The 25,379-nt window shown below is 42.6% G+C and overlaps 1 protein-coding gene across 9 annotated transcripts in view; it reads left to right on the top strand.

Annotated features, from left to right (window-relative positions):
• The window catches only part of LOC309848547 (cysteinyl leukotriene receptor 2-like), an 84,949-nt gene extending 63,796 nt beyond the window's left edge, over positions 1 to 21,153 (top strand). For 6 of the 9 annotated variants that reach the window (XM_082700273.1, XM_082700272.1, XM_082700269.1 and 3 more), the window contains 2 exons: positions 10,765 to 11,076; positions 17,596 to 21,153. In XM_082700273.1, the coding sequence (XP_082556399.1) occupies positions 17,597 to 18,634 (1,038 nt within the window). In that variant the 5' untranslated portion in view covers positions 10,765 to 11,076; position 17,596 and the 3' untranslated portion in view covers positions 18,635 to 21,153. Of the gene's footprint in view, positions 1 to 10,764; positions 11,077 to 11,899; positions 11,973 to 13,540; positions 13,573 to 14,215; positions 14,608 to 17,595 lie in introns of those variants that run through there. The other 3 variants (XM_082700275.1, XM_082700277.1, XM_082700276.1) reach the window with 3 other exon arrangements.
• Positions 21,154 to 25,379: the final 4,226 nt, after the last annotated feature.

Raw genomic sequence — 25,379 nt, 5'->3', positions numbered from 1 at the left:
TGGACCCTGAATCTGGTTTAGCTACACATTCAGCCAGAATCACCTGATTCTGAGGAATTTAAAAAGTATCCCTAGAATAATTGAAACTCGGCTTTTGGTGATAAGCCAATCATCTGTAGTAGTTTTTGTTCTGGTTTTGTTTGTTTGTTTGTTTTTTAAAAATTTCCCAGGTCATTCGAATGGGTGGCTGGCATTATGAGACCTGTCATTTATACCTAGGTCATTTGAAATATTTTCCTGTCTCTGTCACATACCTGAGATCAATACATATTAAGGGAAGGAGAGGTACAATTTCAGGCATGCCACCCAAGTCTCTCTTTGAATACTGTATTAATAATGCAGAAGTAATTTGTGGGAAACCTAAAATGAACGAAACCTCTAGAAATATTCTTAAAGACTTTGTTTATTTATTTGAGAGAGAGAAAGTGAGAGAGAGAGAGAGAGCATATATGCGCACAGGAGGCAGGGGGAGAGGCAGACTCTTGGCTGAGCAGGGAGTGCAACACAGGGCTCTATCCCAGGACCCCAAGGCTCCATCCCAGGACCCCGGGGTCATGACCTGAGCTGAAGGGAGACAGATGCCTAATTGATTGAGCCACCCAGGCACCCCGAAACCTCTAGAAATTTCTATCACCCACCTTAACCACATAAACCCTTGTAATGAGAATCTACTTATGAATTCCAATTTACTAATGCTTTAAAGAGATGGGTTTGTTTCCAGTCCATTGGTAAAAGTTAGAGAGGCTGGGGCTCCAGAATGCTCCAAATGAATCAAAATTATGCCCAGCATCTGTTAGTATTCCGACTTCCTACCGGCCTGGGGTCATAAGGGATACAACACAACGTAAACAACACCTGTTCTGGAAGAAAATAACATCTTTTTGCAACGTGCTCATTGTGATATGTCAGGATCACCTTGGGAATTTTTAGTATTTCATACGTATTCCAGACTCAGGGACTCCCATTTTCCAAGTTTGTCTTACACACCAGACATCTGAGGCACACTAATCCTCCCAGGATTAAGCCTGGAAGATAAAAGCCAAGCAAGGGCCCATACTGTTACCCAGGGGGCTCTCCTTAATACAAGTGGGATGCTGCAGAGAAAGGCAAGCATTCTGGGTTGCTCAGCTTTGTCATAGCGCCTTATCAAATGATCAGAACCTCCAGCCCTGTGTCTGTGGTTTTTCTCAGGGCACTGACCACTGCCTTCCTTGTCCCGGAGTTCCTTATGTGCAGGTCTTGGTCCCTCTGCTGACCAAGAATGCTTGAGGATGGAGTCCTTGCAGGCAACCTAGCACATGCACTCCACTCAGAATAGATGGAAAGGGGGTGCCTGAGTGGCTCAGTGGGTTAAAGCCTCTGCCTTCGGCTCAGATCATGATCCTGGGGTCCTGGGATCGAGCCCCGCATCAGGCTCTCTGCTTAGCAGGGAGCCTGCTTCCTCCTCTCTCTCTCTCTTCCTGCCTCTTGGCCTACTTGTGATCTCTCTGTCAAATAAATAAATAAAATCTTAAAAAAAAAAAAAGAAAAAATAGATGGAAAGGTATAAATAAACTAAGTCACCGATCAATGGGCAAGTTAGATAACAGCTTATGTTTATCTCTGTTGAATCTATTAACTTTTTTATATTAACTCCTCCGTGGAGAAGATGGTGCAATGTCTGGCCATATTTGAAGGAAAACTTCTCCCATTGGACTGATGACTTGGTGGTGGTGTGGGCTGATGCGTCTCACAAAGCAAGTAATGGAACCTGGAGTAGTGAGTTGAAACCAAAGAATCCCAAAGGTGGAAGCGTCCTTAGGAAGAGAGGATCAGGAAAGGAAGCTTTTTGAATCGCTAGTGTTTTGAAGAGAGGTTTTGAGGAAAGGGGGGAGCCGATTTGAAGGAGAACAAGAAGGAAGAGAAGACGAGAAGGGAGGGAGGACAGGCCAGGGACGGGACTGAGAGAAGAAGGAAGTGGAGGGAAAGCGGGAAGAGCGGAGCCTCTTTGCTCTAGAGGCTTCAAGGTTAAGCTGGAAGAATTTAAAAGGATCCAGTCCACATACATTTATTGTGCATTGTAGAAATAAGAATTTTTTTTTATCACTAAAGAAAAACTGAGTCCCACACAAGGGTCCTCCTATGAGGCAGTGGAGATAGCATTTTACCTTGTTTGCGACTCCAGTATAGGAGATGGGATTGTCTGCAGGGGACGTGGGGGCATCTTTAAAGGAAGTCGGTTTCTTTTTATTTTGTGTTTTACCATGACAATAATTTTGTTCTCTTATAAATTCTCTGAGAGAATTGAAGGCAGTTTTCCTTGTTAACTCATAGCAGACAAATCCCTACGAGGAACTCATTTGGCACAGAGTGAGAAAAACAACCGTCAACCTTCAGATATATCAATAGTGTCCCTTTCTACAGTGTTCAGCACAGAGTACCACTTGGGTCCTTTCTGTCGACACCCCATTACCCTCAATACCATTGATTCCGTATTCTTGTCCCTAGAACCTATATTTGACTTTTAGAAACAGTAAGTGTGTGAGGGAAAATATGCAAACATCATTTTGCTGCAAAAGACTACTGGGCATTTTTTTTCTCCCTCGGAAGATATTTATTGTGAGACATAAAATGGGGGAGGTGAATAATACCATCCATAGCTCACTCAGGGATGATTCACTGGAGCACATTTATGGGCCACAAGCTGTGCCAGAGCCTGAGGATACAGTAGTAGACAGGTGAGACCCCATGCCTGCCATCAGTGGTGAACAGCCTATGGGGTGAGGATACACAGGAACTATGGTGGCTCTAAGGAGGAAGTGCTGGGACAGGAAGCCCATGGCCCTGCGAGGCCAGGTGGGGCTGGGGCAGCAGCCGGCCAAGACCTGGAGGGGTCAGAGAAGTCCTTTTTTGGAAGAAGTGATGTCTAGAAAGAAATCTGAGGTTGGGTCAGAGATGGTCAGAGGAGCTGGAGCTCAGAGTGAATAAGCAAGAGAGAGCCAGTGTGTTTAGGGCATTGAAATAAGTTCCGTGAAGCTAGAATGGGTTTTAGTGAGGCAAGTTGTGGGGAGAGAATATGCTGGTTGACAAGTCCACATTGTGATATTCTTGGAGTTGAACTTCATTCTGATGTGATAGTGGGTTTTAAGCAGAAGTCATATGGTCAGGTATGCATTTTGGAAAGGTCACTCTAGCCACCGTGTAGAGAATGGGCTGACCATAGCTGGAGTAAAACAGGAGACTGTGTGTCCTTTGTGCAGGTGAAAGACGACAACCTGTACTGGGCCCACCATCATCTGGTCCCTGGGACAGAAGAGAGAGGTGCGGGTGGAGATGGGCGGGTAATGAGGCCAGGTCTGCCCTGGGGAAGGAGAAAAGCCCTTGGTTTGCTTTTGTTCCATTCTCTCTCCTCTTTAGGTTACAGATGCTCACAGGCCCATGCTACTGGCAGCTTCCTAGGGCACCATTCAGGACAATTCCCCTGGCTTTCCATTTTTCCAGAGATACTGAAACATTCTCTCCTTCTCCTTTTGTTTCTTACTCTCCTAGGCAGGTATCCTAGAGCTGGCATACCCAGAAGTTCTCAGGCTCTGCTTCCCTCGGCTACAGACAGGGTGACATCTAGCATGCTAACGCATGGACCGTGTGTGAGTGCCAGGCTCTGTGCAGCTGTGCTGGAGGCTTCTGCCTGTGTCGCCTCCTTTGTCTTCTGGAGAAGTCCCAGAAGTTGAGTACTTGCTAATGACCATGCAGTTAGCAAGGGGGTAGAGCTAGGATTTGGCTCTTGTTGTGATGTACAGATTTTCTATGATATCACGATGTCTCTGTATCATTTCAGGAAACAAGGGATGCTTAACAAGTGACCTCTGTAAATAATTTCTTGGCTCTATAATTTGAATTTAATGGCAGAATATGAAGTGCCTTGGTAGGAGGGAAGGGAGAGAGAGACAGTTTTAATTTGATTGAACTTTGTCACTTTGATTGTGAACAAGGATAGTCCTGATGCTGGCAGTTCCTAGGAACTTATTGGACTGTGTTGCCTGAAGAAATGACAACAGTGAGCCGGGAGTTCAGGAATTTAAGAGCGAGCGGACAAGCAAAAACAAAAATTCCAGTAGGTCGCAGAATTAGGTAGAAGAGAACACTGGCATTGGGTTGACCACTCGCTGTGTGGAGTAAGCATATTCTTTCCTTTACAACTCAGAACAATCCTACAGGCTTTCTTGTTTAGCCTCACTTTGAGGGTGAGGAAGCTGAAGGGCGGAGAGAAGAGTTATGCAGCTGGAAAAGCGGGAAGGTTGGGAGTCGCTTGGGCCCGCTAGCCTTCAGGTACAGAGTACATTCTAGCCTAGAGGTTCAGGTGGATGAAGTTGGAAGAGAGAAGGAGAAATGAAGAGAGGAGGAGACCCAAGTCACAGGAGGGAGTGTGGCTAAGGGTCCCAGTCAAAGTGTCTCCAGAGAAGAGAATACTTGCAGCTTCCCTCCCAGACTCAGAATGTTCCTCCAGCAACATGCCCTTCACAGCCGCAGAACTGGAAAGGGTCCTCTCCCAGCTCAGCAGTCATTGCTGCCCCTGGCCTTGGGCTTTCACCCGACCCCTCTGGTCACTGAAAACTTCTTATTGCCAAGTCCCCTGAGACTTTTAATTCCCACCGACCTCCTGCTCCTTCCACCAGTCTTTCTCCTGGTCTCCTTGACACTGCATTCTTGATTCATCTCCTTTGGTTTGGGTTTGGGGCCAACCTTTCTCAGCCATCTTTCTAGGCTCCTGTTCTCTGCCTGGCTCTTAATTGGTGATTTCCCCCACCCCCTCCCCTCACCCCAAGGTCTTATCTCTGGGCCTCTTTCCTTCACTGTTCTCATGCCCCTGTGGGAGGTCATTCAGCTTTTCTGGCTTTAGTCACCATAAGTGACTAAACTCAGCAAGCTCTCTTAACCCCTCCACCCCAGCTCTAGACTGCAAGGGGACAGTTTATTTACATGTGTCACAAAAGCCTCATATTCAAAATGTCCCTAGTTGAACTCATCCTCTCTGCCCCTCCCCTGCCCCAACCCGAAAACAGCATCTTCTTTTTTTTTTTTAATTTTTTCAATTTATAAAACAGCATCTTCTTATGTCCTTTTTATTAGTGGAAGGCACCCTTCTCCCAGCAAAGACCTGAGAAGATTCCCCTCCCCACCCCCACTTTCCTTGACATTCCATAACTGGTCCATCCACAACTCTGGCCACCTCTCATTTTTCTTCATGTCTCTCAGTCCCATCCAGATGTCCACCCCCTCTGCCCTGGACAATCCCTTGCAGTCTCTCTGAACCTAGGCCTGCCTCCTTCCCAGCTGTCCTCCACCTGCCACCAATATCACCCTTCTAAAAATACGCATCGGCTTTCTGCAATTCAGTGGCTCGTATGGCCCCCAGAATAAAACCCCAACTCCTTTGTGTGGATGTAGGTCACTCTCAAACCACCCTCTGCCCAACTCATCCTCCCTTTCATGCTTCCCCTAGGTTGTTATCACTTGCCATTCCCCAGACTTGCCCTGCGCTCCCAGCAACCAGTCTTCACACAGCCTGGTCCTCTCTCTGGAACCCATGGCCCCTCTCCTTAGCCAGCCTTTCCCCTTAGTACCTTAAAAACGCTCTTGTTCCCCAAGGCTGTTCCCTACAGCATTTCATTCTGATGGCTGTTTTCACCTGGCTTTGTCTACTACTTCTGGTTTATTCACCACTCTGGCAGGTCCTTCAGCTTTAAGGTTGTATTTTCTTCCTTGTCAGGTACACAGGACCCAGTATTTGTGGTGCAGAGAGAGGCAGAAGAGCTTTGTGACAGAGAGCTGGGAGCGGGGTTTAAGCCCCATCCCACCACTAAGCGACAAGTGAACTTGGGCACACAAGCTATTCCATATCTTTGCACTTTAATTTTCCTCATCTATAAAATAACCAATTCAGACTATCTAGGGATATCTGGGGACTACCTGAGTTAACACACAGAAGGAGCTCTGCAGAGTGCGGACCACAGAGCAAACACAGTACGGGCTGTCTGCTGCTTATTTTGAATGCTGCTCATTTGTCACTGATGGAGGACGTGAGCTTTCCCAGAACCCTCAGGCAGGTCTGGCAAAGGCGGGTATCTTTGAGGGCAGTGAGGGTAGCTGACGAAATCAGACAACCAAGGGCCTGATGTTAACTTGAGGAAAGGATTTTCACTGTGGGAGTTAGAAGTCCCAGAGACAGTGGCCAAACAGAGGACCCAGAAGTCACCTAGTGGTAATGTGGGAGGCTGCTGGCAGGCGGTTCTATAGCTCTCTTGTGTTGGTGCTGATGGCTTAGAAAAATCCCATCATGACTTCTTTGTAAAGATGATGCCTGGGGCACTGACCTTTATTCTCCAGAAGATTCTTGATTCTTTACCAGTTTATCTCAATTTCACAGCCTCCGGTTGCGGTTGCGTAATGTTTATCTCTCTCTCTGCTCCCTGGGGCATGTGTCTGTCAGTGTGTCTGAGTGCCTCAGTCTTCAGGTTCTGAGACAAGTCCCGGGCCCATATGTCAGCACTGAAGTTGAGTACACCTGTGGGCGCACAGTCCCAGTTGGAGCTGATGGGGGCGGTGGAGGAGTGGGGGGCATAGGGGGAGGTACTCTGTGACAGCGGATCCTTAGGTCCTGTCAAAAATGGATTATTAAAAAAAAAAAGGTATTTTTCTAAATTCACTTGAAAATATCTCTGTGATGTTTTGGACAGTTGCGGCTTTGCTCTGACCATGAAGACCTCCCAAACATCCATGGAAGCTATTCATCTACAGCAGATTCTTACCACGCAACACATGTGGTTTTCTTCCTAACTGAAATACGGAATCCCTGTCTCCCGTGGCTTCTCACTGTTTCCTCTGTCTTGTTTGGTCACCAGTAAAGCTGTGGGAGACAAAACCTTAATTCCTTCTTTGTTCCCGGCTCCTTTTCAGTCAAGGAAGCTGTGTACTCCTCTCCCACCAAGGCAGTGGAAATTAGACTGCCAGTTTATTTCCTAATTTTCCTTGAATTTACCTCTTCATGTATTTCTCAGCTTCCTGTCACATACTTAATTGGTCTGGCTGATTTTTATAGCCACATACAGCAAGTGATTTCTTTTTCTTTTTTTAAAAATAGTCCAAAATGTTGAAGTGTGATGTGGTCAGTTGTATTTGATATGGGCAGGAAAGAACAACCAAAATGTTTTAAAGGGTTCTCAAGAGAAAGTGTTGAGCTAAATAGAATTTTGGAACTGAGCTGACCTGCTTTTAGCCTGTGGCTGGTAGCTGGGTGAGGCTTCTAGGAAGGGTATCCATGTATTTTTTTTTTTTTTTTCTTAAGCTTTCCAGGGATTAAGATGCTCTTGGAATCAAAGCTCCAGCTTCTGTAGGGTATCCTCTCCCTGCAACTAAGGCTGTTCGTCAGTCACTGACCACTCCCAACTCCCCTCCAGTCCCCTCCAGGGCCCAGAACCAATCCCAATCTCAGGTAGAGGAACAGAAACAGCTCTGGAACTCAGTTACCCTGGGGGATGATCTGATCTTGACTTTGTGCCTTTGCTCTAAAGTTGGGGATCTTTCTTTTTTCTGAGATTTGGTCTCCACCTCATTAGGGAAAATGGACCCCAGTCTTGGCATCCCTGGCCCGAGTCTCTGTGCCCAAGCCCTTGGGCTCTCCAAGACTTGGAGCCTCTGGGACTTGGAGCCTTCAAAACCCAGGACCTCTAAGACTCGGGCCTCCAAATCACAGGGCCTCTAGGACTGAGGGCCTCTAGATCAGGGCTTCCAGGATTCAGAGCTTCCAGGACTCAGGGATCTCAGGACTCAGGGCCTCTAGGACCAAAACTCAGGGCCTCTAGGACCAGGGCCTCCAGGACGCAGGGCCTCTAGGACCAGGCCTCGAGATTCAGGACCTCCAAGAATCGAGGGTGTCAGGACTCAGGACCTCCAGAACTCAGGGCCTCCAGGATTTAGGGCTTGCCTATCTTGACCCTCTCCTTGCACCGTGGCATGGCTCTACACAGTCTTGGAGCTTACAGACAAACTTCCCCATGAGTTCTGCCTTTGCTCTCCAGTTGCTCAAGGAGTCCCTGTTGCTAAGGTCTGGTTTTGGTTCCTTCACACCCCTCAACTTCCTGGTGGGAACACCTGTTACCATCTTTTTTGATGACCTCTTGTCTGTGGTCACACCTGCTAGATTCCATGCCCTGCCTATGATGAGGGATGTTTTTCAGCACCCATAGCTGATAGTGTCTCTGAATGCTTGCCACACCCTAGTCAGAGAGGAGAGCAGGCTGCTTCCAAACCTTCCCCAGCTGCCATTATTTTTTTTTTCTTTTTAAGATTTTATTTATTTATTTGACAGACAGAGATCACAAGTAGGCAGAGAGGCAGGCAGAGAGGGGGAAGCAGTCTCCCCGCTGAGCAGAGAGCCCGATGCAGGATTCGATCCCAGAACCCCAGTATTATGACCCAAGCCAAAGGCAGAGGCTTTAACCCACTGAGCCACTCAGGCGCCCCCCACCCCCCGCAGCCCTGCTGCCATTCTCATAGCAATTCACAAGTCCTGTTGGTCCTGAGGCAGGAGCTGTGGTCTTCATGGTCAAAAAGTCTAAAGATTGCTCATTTTTAGGTCCATTTCTACTTTTTTCAGATTCTTCCCTGGTCTGTTAGATATGAGCTTTCCCTAAGATTCTATCAGAATCCTGGCTCCAAAGTTAGGGTCTTTAAGACTAGAATAGATTCTGTATGGTCATACGAATAAGACTCCATCCTTCCCCCACCCCCCACCAAAAAAAAAAAAGCCATTTGTAATGAAACCCCTGGGAATATGGGAATTCCTCTGGCTGGGCGTATACCAGTCTTATTTCTCATGCCTTGTCTCTTTGTCCCCAAGGCTCTGTTTGTTGACCCTGGTTTTAGTTCTCCGCCCTTCTAGACACAGAATTGTGACATTGAATCCAGCTCCAGGCTTGCTTCATGGACTTGGGTTGTGCTGCCTGCACCACTTCTAGCATTTTGGGATTTGGGGTTTGATCCTTCTGTCCTAGTCCTGCCAACCAATAGAAATTTTAATTCCCTGTAAGATGAGTTCAAACACTGTCTCCAACTTCCTCATTTTGCTGTATTCCCTTTCCTCAGTTAGGCTTACAGAACTCCAGCCTCTGTGTATTCTGTGTACAGAATTCCTTCTCTACCTTGAGCTGTCTCCTAAGCTCTAGAGCATGCTCTCCTCATCCCAGCTGATGGCCTCACCATTCTCCCTATAACCCAAGCAAGAAACCTCAGACTTGCTGTTGAGACAGATCAAAAACAGAGAGCCATGATTCATGTCATCACAATGAAGGCCCTATGGTCCTCTCCGAAATAAGAGGTGGCCCTCAGCTCTGCATATGAGAATTCTCATCTTGCCAGTCTACTCCTAGGCCTAAAGAAATCAATTTACACAAGTCCAGTTCACAGGGAAATAATTTTTAGCCCAGAATTCTTGTTATTCTGGTTTGAATGTTTATAATGGGAGGTTCTATGTTCCCTTTATTATAACCTTTCAGCTCACGTTTCAAAGTCCACCCTTCCAGAGAGGCCTGATGGAGCAGATGGGTTGTTAGAAGGCTGCCTGATAGAAATGGACTGAAAGCATAAGAATGGAGTTGTTTGAGAGATTTTCATCATAAACTTGTCAGAAAAATCCAAGAGTTGTCAGTATTTCTGTACAGTATGCCCTTCTAGCAAACATGAAGAGGAGTCTACTTTTTACACTTCATACGAACATGAGAACTGAGGTCATCACCCTCATGGTCAGTGGAATGACAGATGTCGAAGCAAGATCATTCCTACATACATTCCTGAGGGTAGAAGAGCAAGGGGACATTTATCCAGTACCAAGTACTGTGTGAAGCACTCTCTCTCTCTCTCTTTCGATCTCTCTTACTCATTTAATGGTTACAACAACCCCATGAAATCAATGTTATATATCCTTGTTGTGGGTTGAATTATATCTCCCCAAAAAGACAGATCCAAGTCCTAATCCCAGGTACCTGTGAATGTGACCTTATTTGGAAATAGGATTTTTGTAGATAGATTTAATTAAGATGAGGTCCTACTGGAGTAAGATGGGTCCTAAGCCAAAAGACCTGGGTTCTTGTAAGAAGAGGAGAAGACACAGGAACATAGAATATGTAGTAGGAAGATGATGTGAAGACACAGAGGAAAATACCATGGGAAAGTCAAGAGATTGGAGTGACACATCCACAAGCCAAGGAAAGCCAAAGATTGCTGGTAGCCACTAGAAGCTAGAAAAGGCAAGGAAGATGTCTTTCCTAGAGGCTTCTAAGGGAGTATGGCCCAACTGACACCTGGATTTCAGATGTCTAGCCTCCAGAACTGTGAGAGAATACAGTTGTTTAAGCCTCCAGGTTTGTGGTACTTTGTGAAGGCAGCCTTAGGAAATTAATACAATCTCCATTTTACAAATGAAGTAATGGATGCTCAGAAATGCTGGTTTGCCCAGAAGTAAGTGCTTAGAACTCTTTAACTCCAAACACTTGAACACTTGCTGGTTGGACTGGTCCATTGGGTGGGGGTTCTCTTTCTCTTCTATCAAAAATTCCTGTTCCAGAAAAATTATATACTAACATCAGCATTTCCCTGTAAGTAAGATTATGTAGAACATTAGTTCTGTGGAGTATTAAAATTTGTTAATGTGCATGAGAGTTCTTAGGATCAAAAAAAAGGAAGGTTACTGTGTGTAAATCAAGCTGTCTTCTTTCTGTCTTTCTGCAGGACCCCCATAGAGCCTTTAACGTGCATTATGAATCTCCAAGAGAAGAATACTAGAGGTTACAAGATTTCTCAAGCTGATTTAAACATGGAAAGCTTGTCTTTTACAGAGCATCCTATGGAATTCATATTCTGTGGAAGATACTTTGGGAAATGCTGAATTAAAGAAAAAAGCTTCTTCTTCTTTTTTTTTTTTTTGGTACATCATTTCCATGTCAACCATGTTTTCTGAGTTATACCTTCACATAAGTGTCTGAAGGAGAATTGAAAAACATCCTTGCTGCATTAAAATATATTAACAAACCATCTCTTTGGGTAGGTTAACTTAACTAATGTTTTACCATAACTTTTTTATTCTTTAGATCTTTATGTGGATTCTCAGAGTCAATGTCTTCTAGCCAAGGCCATTGGGAACATACCGGTTGTTGAACAAAGTTAGGTCTATTGACTTGTGTCAAGGTGGAATGCACATGAAGGGAAACTGGGGCATTTCAGAAAGAGGATGTTAGGAATTATAATAGGATTTATGCTTGCATTGGATACTTTGGGGGTAATATTCAAGGAAGCAGGACTTTTCAGGAACAAGAATGGTTAGTTCATGTAACAGACTGAAAAATAGGGACCCATACTATCATACTCCGATAATGAAAACATGTCCCCTGATCCTCCTGTTCTTTTCTAGACATCCAGCAAGGTTCCCTATACCCATACCTTAAGTCTTAGGCTGTTATGTAATATTTATACAGGTGCAGTAGTAAGTGTTTACTCTACTAGAAAATTCTCTTTGGCTAGTTAAGGAGAAAGTAAGGACTGTGTTATTATCTATGACAACTCTCTCTAACGAATTTACATTTAAACCTGGGCTTTGTCAAAGATAAACAAAGCCAGATGTTAGTTAAAGGAAGGACAGATTTTAATCAGTAATATACTCTTATAGTAGAGAAAAGAGCCCAACATTAACTGAACTCAACTTCATTTTTTACAGAGGTGAATGGATGTTTTTAAGGGAGAATGAAGGATTAGGGAGGGGGTAAACAGGTGTTCAGCAGAGTCAGGGAAGTGAAAAACTACCAAAAATGGGAAGGGGAGGTTGGCGTATGTGAACTGCATCTGGGTTTGCTAACTGACATTTCTGAAGCTTAGGATGCTACCCCCCCCCCCCAAGGGAGGGAGACAGGAGGCCTATCTTCAGGTGTTGGCTGGAACAAACAGTAAGTTCTTTCGTTTGCCTTGAGTTTTTTCAGGCTCTGTAAGAAGGGGAGGTTATGGTCATCCTAGAGATGTAGCCCTAAACTGTTAAAAAAAAACAAAACTCTTAGTCTTTTGTTTTTTAAAAAGATTTTATTTATTTATTTGACAGAGAGATAGAGAACACAAGTAGGCAGAGAGGCAGGCAGAGGGAAAGGGAGAACAAGGCTCTCCACTGAGCAGGGAGCCCAATGCGAGGCTCAATCCCAGGACTCTGGGATCGTGACCTGAGCCAAAGGCAGCCACTTAACTGACTGAGCCACCCAGGCGCCCCTCTTAGTCCTTCATTAAGGAGGGCACGTGATGTAATGAGCACTGGGTATAAGACTGAAGAATCACAGGCCTGCACCTCTAAAATCAATAATATATTGTATGTTAATTTAATTTAAATAAAAAATATTTTTTAAAAAAGAAAGAGTGTGGCAAACATAGGTTGAGAAACCCTCATAAACTGTATGAACAGTTGTTGCATATTTATGTGGTTACGCTAGGCCATCTACCCCTTCAGAAATGTTTTCTCCTCCATCCTACCACTAATTCTTATGTGTTTGGGCATGAGGCAAAGTTGTCTGGCTTAGAGTCATGTTATATCCTTACTGTTTACACAAGCAAATATTTTTTTCGTGTTGTAGTAGAAAATCTATCAAATGGGAAAACGACTGTGACATTTTGTTTATAGGAAAATTGTTTAAAGCATTTACAACCTACTGTCGTTTTTGTAATTAAAAATAAATGTTAACAGAAAAAACAAAAAACCAAAAAACTGTTAGTCCTTTATTCAAGTGGGAAGCCTAGCAAGAAGAGGACTCCCAGGAGCCTGGCTAGCATTTGAGAGCGAGTTTTTGTCAGGTTCCAGAGCAGAAGTTGTATATTCTAAATACATAATGCTCTCGCCAGGGTCAGAAACAAGTTATGAGTGATTCTTTCCGATTGCATTATTCCAGCTCTGGTGGTTGGTTGCTCATTATGTACACCGGGCAGTCTGTTATCTCTCCTGAGAGAGACTTCTCTCAATTAGCGTGTGCCTGACTCTCTCAGATGTCTCTCTGTAACTTTTTAGGGAAACGTAATTCCTGGAGGGGTGGTAATTTTAGACATCTGATGTCCTCTAACGATGATATTGAATACACAGGGTGAGTTATAGGTGGGTATAAGCTCAATGTCTCCATAAGAAGTAGACAAGTGGTAACCGGGAATTTAAAGATTTATTTATTTATTCATTTGACAGAGAGATCACAAGTAGACAGAGAGGCAGGCAGAGAGAGAAAGAGAGAGAGAAGCAGGCTCCCCGCTGAGCAGAGAGCCCGACATGGGACCCTATCCCAGGACCCCGAGATCATGAGCTGAGCCAAAGGCAGCGGCTTAACCCACTGAGCCACCCAGGCGCCCGGTAACCGGGAATTTAAGATTCATTTCTCACAATAGGAATGAGACTTTTTCTTTATTGAGTATCTGTGGTGGAGAGTCCTTGGAGGTGGACAGATGCCTTCAGTGGAGTCAAATAGGTCCCGCATAACTGGCTGGAAGGTTGTTGAAGAAAATAAAGTAATGATTTCTACCCAGGTTAGACTCAATCTTTGTTCCCACTCCCGAAGGGTTAGGTTTTGCTGATAGGGTTGTAAGGACTTCGGCAGAAGCATTTTGTTGATATGGAGTCAATATATAATTTTGATAAGACTGAAATTAGGGTTAATTATGTGAGGAGAAACTTAACTATCAGAAGGGATAGAGAGAAGAAAATTTACATCTTGAAGTATTTTTCATTTGTTTTTTGGTTGGTTTTATTTATTAAGTTTTGTCAGTAATCTGTTAAATTCAGAACAGTAGCTATGATCTAAGAAAAAACAACCCAGAGGGGTGCCTGGGTGGCTTAGTTAAGTGTCCCTAACTCTTGAGCTCAGGTCATGGTCTCAGGGTTGTGAGTTCAAGCCCCACATTGGGCTCCATGCTGGATGTGAAGTCTACTTAAAAAAAATAAAAATAAAAAGAAGTAGGAGGAGGAGGAGAAGGGGGACGGGTTTACAAATTAAGTAAACAAATTAAGCAATTACAAACAAATTAAGAGGAGTTTGTAATATGAGTTTGTAAACTCAGGTAATTTGTGGGTTCTAGGAGGGCCTGATCTCATTGCCGGCAATCAAGGCCAGTGGAAATACTTCAATCATGAGAAGGTTGAGGGTGTGAGAATGCCATTCGTTCTTGTTACTTTCCCTGGGTCTATGGATAAGGACAGTGATGTTACTAAGTAAAAGTTAAAGCTTTATGGTTCTTTGATGACTCTATCAGAAGAGACAAGTTGGGATTCCCAAATTAAGCAATTTTTTTTCTACAGAGCTCTGTAGCAAAGAAAAGCCTTGACACACTCTGAGAATGAACAATAACCAGAACACATTCATAGACTTTCTGGAGATGTCCAAAGGAGCCTTGGGACTGTGCATGTCCATGTTCTACCTTTACAGACTTGCTAGAATTGTGTTGATGGCAGATGGGGCATACATGGCAGATGGGGCATACATGGGAGCATCCTTAGCGATAGCCTTCAAGTTACCCTGCCAGTGTTGGTTTAATACCATCACCAGTTTATCTCTGCTGTTACAGGTAATATCATGAAGCAGCCTTGCTAAACTCTACTTTTATTATGGCTATATCTTTGGGTAATAAATAGCAAAGCATCTCAGGGTTCTTTGATCCATTGTTTACCTTTGATCCATTGTTTACTTTGATCCTTTTTTTTTTTTTTTTGCATTTTCTAAAACTTTATTGCCGGCCCTTAAAGATAGCTGAATTTTAGAGCAGTAATTAAGAAAATAATTAAGAACCTATGGGGTATTATGCTAAGTAAAATAATTCAGACAGAGGAAAAACAAATACCATGTGATTTTACTTATATATGGAGTCTGAGAAACAAATGAACAAACAAAATAAAACTCATAAAGAGAGACCGGATTGGGGGCTGCCAGAGGAGGGGGGTGAAGGACATCCGGAGGTACAAACTTCTGATTATTAAAATAAGTCAGGGAGATGTACAGTGTGGTACCTATAGTCAATAATATTTCCTGCATATCTGAAAGTTGCTAAGAAAGTAGATCTTGGAAGTTCTCATCACAAGAGAAAAAAATTCTGTTGATTATGTGTGGTGGTGGATGGTAACTAGACTCATTTTGGTGATCCTTTCCCAAAGTCATGTAGTACATTTAAAATTAACATAATGTTATATGCCATTTATGCTTTAATAATCTTTAATAGAAATCTCTATTTGTTTTTATTTATTTATTTTTTATTTTCAGCATAACAGTATTCATTATTTTTGCACCACATCCAGTGCTCCATGCAATCCATGCCCTCCCCAATACCCACCACCTGGTACCCTGACCTCCCACTCCCTGCCCCTTCAAAACCCTCAGATTGTTTTTCAGAGTCCATAGTCTCTCATGGTTCACCTCCCCTTCCAATTTCCCCCAACTCCCTTCTCCTCTCTAACTCCCCATTTCCTCCATGCTATTTGTTATGCTCCACAAATAAGTGAAACCATATGATAATTGACTCTCTCTGCTTGACTTATTTCACTCAGCATAATCTCTTCCAGTCCCGTCCATGTTGCTACAAAAGTTGGGTATTCGTCCTTTCTGATGGAGGCATAATACTCCATAGTGTATATGGACCACATCTTTCTTATCCATTCATCCGTTGAAGGGCATCTTGGTTCTTTCCACAGTTTGGTGACCGTGGCCATTGCTGCTATAAACATTGGGGTACAGATGGCCCTTCTTTTCACTACATCTGTATTTTTGGGGTAAATACCCAGTAGTGCAATGGCAGGGTCATAGGGAAGCTCTATTTTTAATTTCTTGAGGAATCTCCACACTGTTCTCCAAAGAGGCTGCACCAACTTGCATTCCCACCAACAGTGGAAGAGGGTTCCCCTTTCTCCACATCCCCTCCAACACATGTTGTTTCCTGTCTTGCTAATTTTGGCCATTCTAACTGGTGTAAGGTGATATCTCAATGTGGTTTTAATTTGAAGCTCCCTGATGGCTAGTGATGATGAACATTTTTTCATGTTTCATGTTTTAGCCATTTGTATGTCTTCATTGGAGAAGTGTCTGTCCATATCTTCTGCCCATTATTTGATATGATTATCTGTTTTGTGTGTTGAGTTTGAGGAGTTCAGTATAGATCCTGGATGTCAGTCTTTTGTCTGTACTGTCATTTTCAAATATCTTCTCCCATTCTGTGGGTTGCCTCTTTGTTTTCTTGACTGTCTCCTTTGATGTGCAGAAGCTTTTGATCTTGATGAAGTCCCAAAAGTTCATTTTCTCTTTTGTTTCCTTTGCCTTTGGGGACATATCTTGAAAGAAGTTGCTGTGGCTGATATTGAAGAGGTTACTGCCTATATTCTCCTCTAGGGTTCTGATGGATTCCTGTCTCACATTGAGGTCTTTTATCCATTTCGAGTTTATCTTTGTGTATGGTGTAAGAGAATGGTCGAGTTTCATTCTTCTACATATAGCTGTCCAGTTTTCCCAGCACCATTTATTGAAGAGACTGTCTTTTTTCCACTGTATGTTTTTTTCTGTTTTGTCACAGATTATTCGACCATAGAGTTGAGGGTCGATATCTGGGCTATCTACTCTGTTCCACTGTTCTATGTGTCTGTTTTTATGCCAATACCATGCTGTCTTGGTGATCACAGTTTTGTAGTAAAGCTTGAAATCAGTTAACATGATGCCGCCAGTTTTATTTTTGTTTTTCAACATTTCCGTAGCAATTTGGGGTCTCTTCTGATAATGGCTGCTCTAGGTGTTACATTATACATATGTCACTAACCACAGTCTATTGACATCATCATTTTACCAACTCAAGCAAAGTGTGGAAAACTTACCTCTTTTATATCCCTTTACCCTCCCCCAATTACAATAAATTATCTTTAAAAATTCCCCTACATCATATCAAATCCCATCAATATTAGGGTTTTTGTTTCAATCATTAAACATAACTTAGACTCAAAAAGAGAAGAAAATCCTCTTGTACTTACTTATATATTTTTGCTTTTCATGTCTTACTTTTTTTTAAAAATGTTCTTAGGTTCTTTCTTTTATTGATTCCTTACTGTCTAGAGGACTTCTTTTAGTCATTCATTTAGGGTAGGTCTGCTGGCAACAAATTCTCTTAGATTTCCATTATCTAAGAATGTCTTGACTTCTCCTTCATATTTGAAGGGTATTTTTGCAGCATATAGAACCTCTGGGTTGGTAGAGTTTTCTTTTAGCACTTCAAAATTTGTGCCATTTCCTTTTGTCTTCCATACATTCTGATGAGCCAACTGCTCTTTGGTAGATTTAGCTGCAATATTAGCATAGGCACGCTGCCAAAGGTCTCCCAAGTTTGAAGCTTTGGCTTTAACCAAATAAATTAATGTTTATTTTGCATTCTAGAAATTTATAATGGAGCATACAGTAAAGACTTTTCAGATATTTTTTGACTCAAGTAGCAAAGAAAAGCTAGTGTTTCTGTTTCATTAAAATCTGAAAATCTGTAAGTAGTGAACAAGAAGTAACTTTTTGTGTGTGTGTTTTTTAAATCTAGGATGAAGAGAAAACTTATGTTCTTGCCTCCATCCACTGCCATACCAGAAATGGAATCCAATGGCACCTTCACCAGTAACAACAGCAATGGGAACTGTACAATTGAAAACTTCAAAAAGGATTTTTACCCTACCGTGTACCTGATAATATTTATCTGGGGAACCTTGGGAAATGGCTTTTCCATATACGTTTTCCTGCAGTCTTATAAGAAGTCCACGTCTGTGAATATTTTCATGCTAAACCTGGCCATTTCAGATTTCTTATTCACAAGTACACTACCCTTCAGAGCTGACTATTACCTCAGAGGCTCCAATTGGATATTTGGGGACCTGACCTGCAGGATTATGTCTTATTCTCTGTATGTCAACATGTACAGCAGCATTTATTTCCTGACCGTGCTGAGCATCGTGCGTTTCCTGGCAACCGTTCACCCCTTCAGGCGCCTCCATGTCACCAGCACCAGGAGTGCCTGGACTCTGTGTGGGATCATATGGTTCCTTATCATGGCTTCCTCAGCAGTGCTTCTGAACAATGGCTCTGAGCGGAATGGCAGTGTCACATTATGCTTAGAGCTGAATATGCGTAAAATTTTTAATCTGCAGACCATGAACTACGTTGCCTTGGTGATGGGCTTCCTGCTGCCATTCTGCATGCTCAACATTTGTTACCTGCTGATCATTCGAGCTCTGTTAAAGGTGAAGGTCCCAGAACTGGGTGTGCGGGTTTCTCACAAGAAGGCTCTTATCACCATCATCATTGCCTTGATCATCTTCCTCTTGTGTTTCCTGCCCTATCATGTACTGAGAACCCTCCACCTGCTTGCATGGGAAGTGGGTGTATGCAGAGAAAAGCTGCATAAAGCTGTGGTCATCACACTGGCCTTGGCAGCAGCCAATACGTGCCTCAATCCTTTGCTCTATTACTTTGCTGGGGAAAATTTTAAGGACAGGCTAAGGGCTACACTCAGAAAAGATCACCTACAAAAGACAAAGTGCAGCATTCCTGTCTGCATCTGGTTGAAAAAGGAAACACAAGTTTAAGGGTTTTGTAGATAAGGCCTGTTCTTGTATCCTTGTGCTCACATTCATTCACACGTAGTCTCAAATGACCATATATTTACACCATTTCCAACAAAGTTCAATCAAGTCCTACTTCAAACATTTTATTAGGTGTGTTTTCAGTGGTTGAGTTTAGATGAGAAATGTAGCAGGCAAAGTCTCTACTAGTCTTGCAACCTAAAAGGTCAGACTGGGGAAAAAGTGCTTAGCATATTGTGTGCTTCTTTTTGTCAGATCCTGTACCAGATCTTGGTCCCACCAGGCATTCTAGATTAAGGTTAGGACAATCTCAACTTGTCCAGCTTCTCCAGCCCCTCTTACACCTTCAATCCTTTAAGATATAGCCAGTTAATAAAGCTAAAGGAGGTTCCAGAGCAGATAAGAAAAGCATCCTAGGAATTCACTGAAAAGACTTTGTGAAGAAGGTTGCCCTTTAACAGGTCCCAAACAAGAACAGTGAGAGAGAAAGGGAGAGGAGGTCTGGGGCAAGAAAGAGCTGGTGAAAAGTAGGGAGAAGGAGATATTTCATTTTGGACTGAGATAGAGGCTCTAGCACACTGAAGGCAAGAAAGTTCTCTTTGCCTCTTTCTTACCAGGAGGCTAGAAAGGATGGGAAGAGTAGGAGGAAGAACTAGGCCATTGCCTAGGATTAGAAAGATTATGGGTGAAAATACAGAGAAGAGGGAGTCAGTTTTACTCTTGGGATTTGGGTTTGGACTGACTTCACTTCAGTTCTCAGTCTTGCACATTAATCCAATGGGGTGGGAGCCAGAACAGAGGAGGTTGCTCTAAGTGTTTGGGTGGGCACTGAGAGAGAGTGTGGGGTAGAGGATAAATTGCAAAGGTTGTTGTACCTCTGAAATTCTACTAATATGCTGGCAAAACATGAATAGGGTGGCTTTCCTTTTGAGAGAGTATAGAAAAGAACTGGATATTAGGAAGGGGTTCTTTTGTCCACTGAAACAAACCTAGTGAGACTACCAACTGCTACCTCCCAGACCACTGTACCATGAACAATTGAATGCCCTCTCCATGCTGGGCTGAGTGTGCCAGACATTTCGCATTTAGCAACCCCATGTAACCCTCACACCAAAGCCTTGTGTTTCTACTTCACAAATGAAAAAACTGAAGCTCAGAGTAATTAAGAAGCTTGTTCAAGTTCACACAGCTTGTAAGTGTTTAAAAAATATCTGTGGAGAAGAGATAGCTGGGTGTTTACTCCACTGCTTTCCCTACAAAACTCCAGGAAGATTGGTTGAAGGTCTGAATAAAAGTTCCCTTTCCCCATCAGACACCTACCCCTTCTCATTTTCACAAGATACTCTCTTTGGAGTTACTGACCTCAGGTAGAGTGTGGGAGGGAGGTGGTGGTCTCAAGCTAGGGAGAAAGGAAATGTCTTCATAGTAAACAGGAGTCCCGGGGTGGGGGGGGCTATCAGAATGCTGACAGACTCATATCCCATCAAAACAGGTGCGTATAGGATTCCACTGTGGGGAAACTGTCCAACCCAAGAAAAAGACTAACCGACCGTTGAGGATTTCCTAACAAAAAAGCCAGAACCTCCCTTATTACCTACCTGACAGGGAAGCCCACACTGCAAATAATCCCTCACATTCAGAGAGCACCTAGTCAGCCTGTTAGAGCCTCACTCGTAATTATGAATAGTCAATGACCACTGCACTTGGGGGCCAGCAAGGCCAGGGGGTGGGGGCATGGGGCACAAAGGCCCAAACATGAAAAACACCTACAAATAAATGAGAGGGTAGATAGACATTTTTAGTACAGAAGGTCTCAACACTCTTTATCACCCTTGCACTTTTTATCAGAAACCCGCTGGAGGATGTGTTCCTCCAAAATAAATGATTAAGCCAAGATAGGGGAAAACATGGGATCTAGGAAACAAAGAATCCAACACAGGAGAAAGGTGAAGAAAATAAGATGTTGGTGATAGCAGAAAAGAAAAAAGAAACTAATTGATTTGCACTCATTGGAGGGATTTATATTTTTCTTGAAGAACTTGGGATGAACTAGTGAAAATACATAGAAAAATAAACAAGGGAAAAGACACTGTGATCCTTGAATGCTCGCAGAAAGAAACAGTTGTTTAAGAACAGAAATTTAATCGTAGTACACTATGTGGCTCAGCTGTAAATAATGTTCACACAGAGAATAATGTAAATAACAAAATACTGTGATGCAACTTTTTAAAGAAATGAGACAGTATGTATGCGGGGGAGAGGTGTAAGATGTCTAGATCTCCATCTTCTGTCATAGAAAATGCATAATAACTAAAGCTAGGGGATAACAAAAGCTGTAGAAAAATGTTATTTAGCAACAGGAGCTGTAGTACAGAAGAAACAATGAAAAGGAGAGACAGGGATGGCCTCTGGAGAGTTAGGGGTAGAACAATAGGGTGGAGATTTCTCTTTTCCTGTTAAAAACTTTTCAGCCATCTAACTTGTAAATATGTATTGTTGAAATAAAAATTGTTTAAATTAAACTTTAAAAGTCAAATGGATTCTGTGGGTTTTGTTTGTTCGTTTTCAAAGAAATGAGACAGAAAAGAAAGGTTGCCAGAAATGGGCACTGAACACAGACAGGAGAAAGGAAAGCAGGAAATGGCTAGACTTGGACTTGGGCCTCTGAGGGAGACCCACCCAGCCCTGCCATGGGAGGAGAGACCCCTCTTGGGAAGGCTGGAATCAATTCCTAGGATCAGAGATTATTTAGTATATCCGAATATTTTTTAGAGACAAGCAGCAGAAAACCCAACTCCGAGTGGCTTAAACAATCCAGCCACTATCTCACATAACTTAACATCCAGAGAGAATTGGACTTCAGGCACTATAGAGCAGGGGCTTCTGTGAGCCTTCTTCTCCAGGCATCGGCCCTATGTGATGGATGAATCCCCTCAAGGAAACAAGCTGATTGCAAGCGCCTGAGGCTACATGCTCCCTTTCTTATATCCAGGAGAAGAAACAGGGTATCTCCTGTTCCAAACAAAGTCATTGGGCTTCCTTTTGATCAGAATACTCAGATTACACCCCGGCTCCTATACTAGACCAAGGAAGGATTTCTCTGATGCAGTAAGGATGGTCAATGTCTACACCTGCAGGAGGGTTAAACCCACTGAAATCTCAGCTGGGAAAAGGGTGAAATGGGACTGCAGAGGCAACATAGTGAGTCACCTGCACCACAAGTGAGGTGGAAAAGAGCTGCCAGCGAGCCAGGCATCCAAGCCCAACATGGCTGGTACCTATGTAGTGGCCCCAGCAGCTCAGGAGTGTGAAGGAATGATGGGTTAGAAGAAAGACAAAAGCTAAAATAGGAGTTTATATTGTAAAGTCAAGGATTTTCAAAAGGTGATTAGAAATCTCAACAACTCTCCAAGGGGAGGCCCAGGTAAAGCTGGGGTACCTGAGAGCAACCGACATCCTTGGAATCAACAGTAATGGAGGGGTTGTGAGTCATTGTGTCTTTAAACCTATGGTGCCTGCGTATGTGTGTGTGTATGTGGGTGTGTGAGAGAATACATGCTTAATGACTTATTTTTCCTTTTTCCAAGACTTTCCCTTTCTCCAGTCAGGGTGAAGCATCTCATCTGGTAAAGAATGTTGTCCTTGAGGAAGAAAACAAAATGGATTTCTTTATTTACCACAGTGAAAGCCAAGAGTGTCCCAAAGTTTTAGATACAGTTCTTTTTGTTTGAAAGATTAGATAGACCCTCAAGCAAGTACACAAATTGTTCAACATCCAGAGAGAGAAAGGGTGTTTGTTGTGTCAGCTTTAGAGGAATTATGATACTGCAACTCTGTGTTTTCAGTGGGGACCTAAGAAGCAAATGCCATTAAGTTTTGTAACTATTTTGAATGACCAGTTCTCTGTGTTGGATTTAATTAAGATGACTTACAATTTATTCTGCAACAAAAATGTTGTCAAACTGACCAAAACCAGGTTTACGAGGAGAGATGGACAAGGGAGATGGCTTTCTACAGAGCTTTCATTTTTCTTTCTGGAAAAGGGCTTGAAAATAGAGACCCTGTTGGGGAGAATGGAGGTAGGTGGGAGGGGGTAATCCAGAGAATATGGTGATAGGAGATCCTTATCTAAGATATTTTTGTCCCCAAGTAGATAGGGGCAGCTACTCATGGCTAATAAAAGCCGCAAGGAGAGTTTTAACAATAGAGAACTTGTTAAAAATTGGTGAATCATGAGAGACTATGGACTCTGAGAAACAATCTGAGGGGTTTCAATTGGCGGGGGGGTGGGAGGTCGGGGTACAAGGTGGTGGGTATTATAGAGGGCACGGATTGCATGGAGCACTGGGTGTGGTGAAAAAATAATGATACTGTTATGCTGAAAATAAATAAATGGAAAAAAAAGTTAGTGTGTATTTGAAAGCTCTAACAAGCAAAGAGTATAGCACTGATGTGAGAATACACAGAGAGTTCAAAGATACATAGACAGGAACGGAGGTTAATTTACATGGGGAGTTGGAAAGGTCTCAGAAGTTTCAGCTGCTTGAAAATTCTAAGCCCAGGGACCCATGGTCCTTCCCCTGCTTCCTTGTCCCCAAAGATCCTTGCATGCCAAGCGTGGGACAGACATAGCAGGGCCTGTGGGACATGGAAGGAAGCTACTACAGCCTGTGTTGGCTCCTGTAGAACATCAGGACCTTTGCATAACCCTCAAGTCAGGGAAAAACAAACTCTTGTATAACTCTCAAATTGGGGAACCTGTATAACGGCCAAGATGGAATTTCCTATTAGCCTTGTGGGATAGGTGCTTCAAGTCTGCTGTAAATTAATTTTCTTAAAATGAAGATGATGCTTTCTTTATTCACAAGATCCTTCAAACAAACAAAAATGTTTCAATTAAGAAATAATAAAACTGTTACTTCTGTTCTTACTCCCTACTCTAAGAATTAGAATCTTCTTTTTTTTAGGTTTTATTTATTTATTTATTTTTAAAGATTTTATTTATTTATTTGACAGACAGAGATTACAAGTAGGCAGAGAGGCAGGCAGAGAGAGAGAGAGAGAGAGAGAGGAGAAAGCAAGTTCCCTGCTGAGCAGAGAGCCCCATGTGAGGCTTGATCCCAGGACTCTGGGATCATGACCTGAGTCCAAGGCAGAGGCTTTAACTCACTGAGCACCCAGGCACCCCTAGATTTTATTTCTAAGTAATCTCTATACTCAATGTGGGGCTCAAACTCACAACCCCAAAATCAAGAGTCACCCAGGCACCCCAGAAATAGAATCTTATTAGTCCCACCACACTTATTTATGTACATCTGATCCTGGAGGTAACCGTTATTCTGAATTTTGTGTTAAAAATTCCTTTACCATATAAATGCATCTCCAAGCAACCCTTAAACGACATAGATTTTAACCATGTGGGTCCACTTTTTTGTGGAGTTTTTTCTATAAGTACAGCGCTGCTGTATTTATAAATGTATTTTCCCCTTGTACTGTAAATGTATTTGTACTGTACTATAAATGTATTTTCCCCTTCCTTATGATTTTCTTAATAAGATTTTCTTTTCTCTTGCTTACTTTATTGTAAAAATTCAGTATGTAATCCCTACAATATACAAAATATGTATTACATACCATTTATATTTCATCAGTAAGACTTCTTGTCAAGAGTAGGCTATTAGTTAAGTTTTGGGGGAGCCCGAACTTATACGTGGATTTTCAGTTGTGTGAGAGGTCAGCACCCCCAATACTCACATTGTTCAAGGGGCAACTGATTTTAGTTTGAATGCTTTTGCTCTTTCTAGAAATAGTTTCTATGGTAACAGTTTTTTTCCATTCAGCTTTATCTTCTTGAGGTTCAATCATGATACTACTGCTGGTACAAGCATAATATTTAATTATCCATACTTCTGTTAATGGAGACGGATTATTGTCAGTTTTTTCTTTTGGAAACCATGGCTCTACAAATATTCCCATACATGTCTTTCAGTATGAACATGTAAAAACTTGTCTAGATTATATATTTAGGAATGTGTTCATGATCCACAATTCTATGTAATACTCTTTTCCAAACTGGCTTTACCAATTCAAACTCCTGATAGCAGTGTATGAGAACTTCCACATATCTGTCTCTTTTGAAGCTTTTGAGATGGTTAGACTTTTAACCTGTTGAAACCTGGGGAGTTTCAAGTGACTTTCAATGTGGTGTTCATGTTTCACTGTGATTTTCATATATTATTTACACTTAGGGAGTTAACCAATAAACTCTCACAAAAGGAAATTTAAAGATTGTACTTTTGACAAAAGAAAAATGGTAACAGATGGGCATTCTGGAATGCAAGAAGGAGTAGTGAACAAAGATATAGATTAATATATGGGTAAATCAAGAGTTCTAGATTGATAGCTAGAATGACTGTCTTCTGCTTTTTGTTGTTGCCAATGAGAAGTCAGCTGTCCAGTTCCTTTAATTAATCCCAGATAATCTTCTAGGAAATATGTGTGCATTTTTCATGTAGTACAAGAAATTGAAAATGGTATTAATCATATTTTATAGATGGAAAAACTAAGTCATAGAGAGGTAAAGTAACTTGCTAAGATGTACTTGCAAAGGATAGAAGTGACATTGAAACCCAGTCAGTGCATTCCGGAGCTCATGCCCTTAGCCACCACGCTTGCCACTTAGACCTTATTTGCTTCAAGACCACACTAAACTAGAGTGTGATACTGCTTCATAAGTGAGTTGACTTTC

Source organism: Mustela nivalis (genome assembly GCF_964662115.1).
Source record: "Mustela nivalis genome assembly, chromosome: 15".
Lineage (NCBI taxonomy): Eukaryota > Metazoa > Chordata > Mammalia > Carnivora > Mustelidae > Mustela > Mustela nivalis.
Note: the sequence above shows the minus strand (reverse complement) of the source record. Positions and strands in the feature narration are given on the sequence as shown.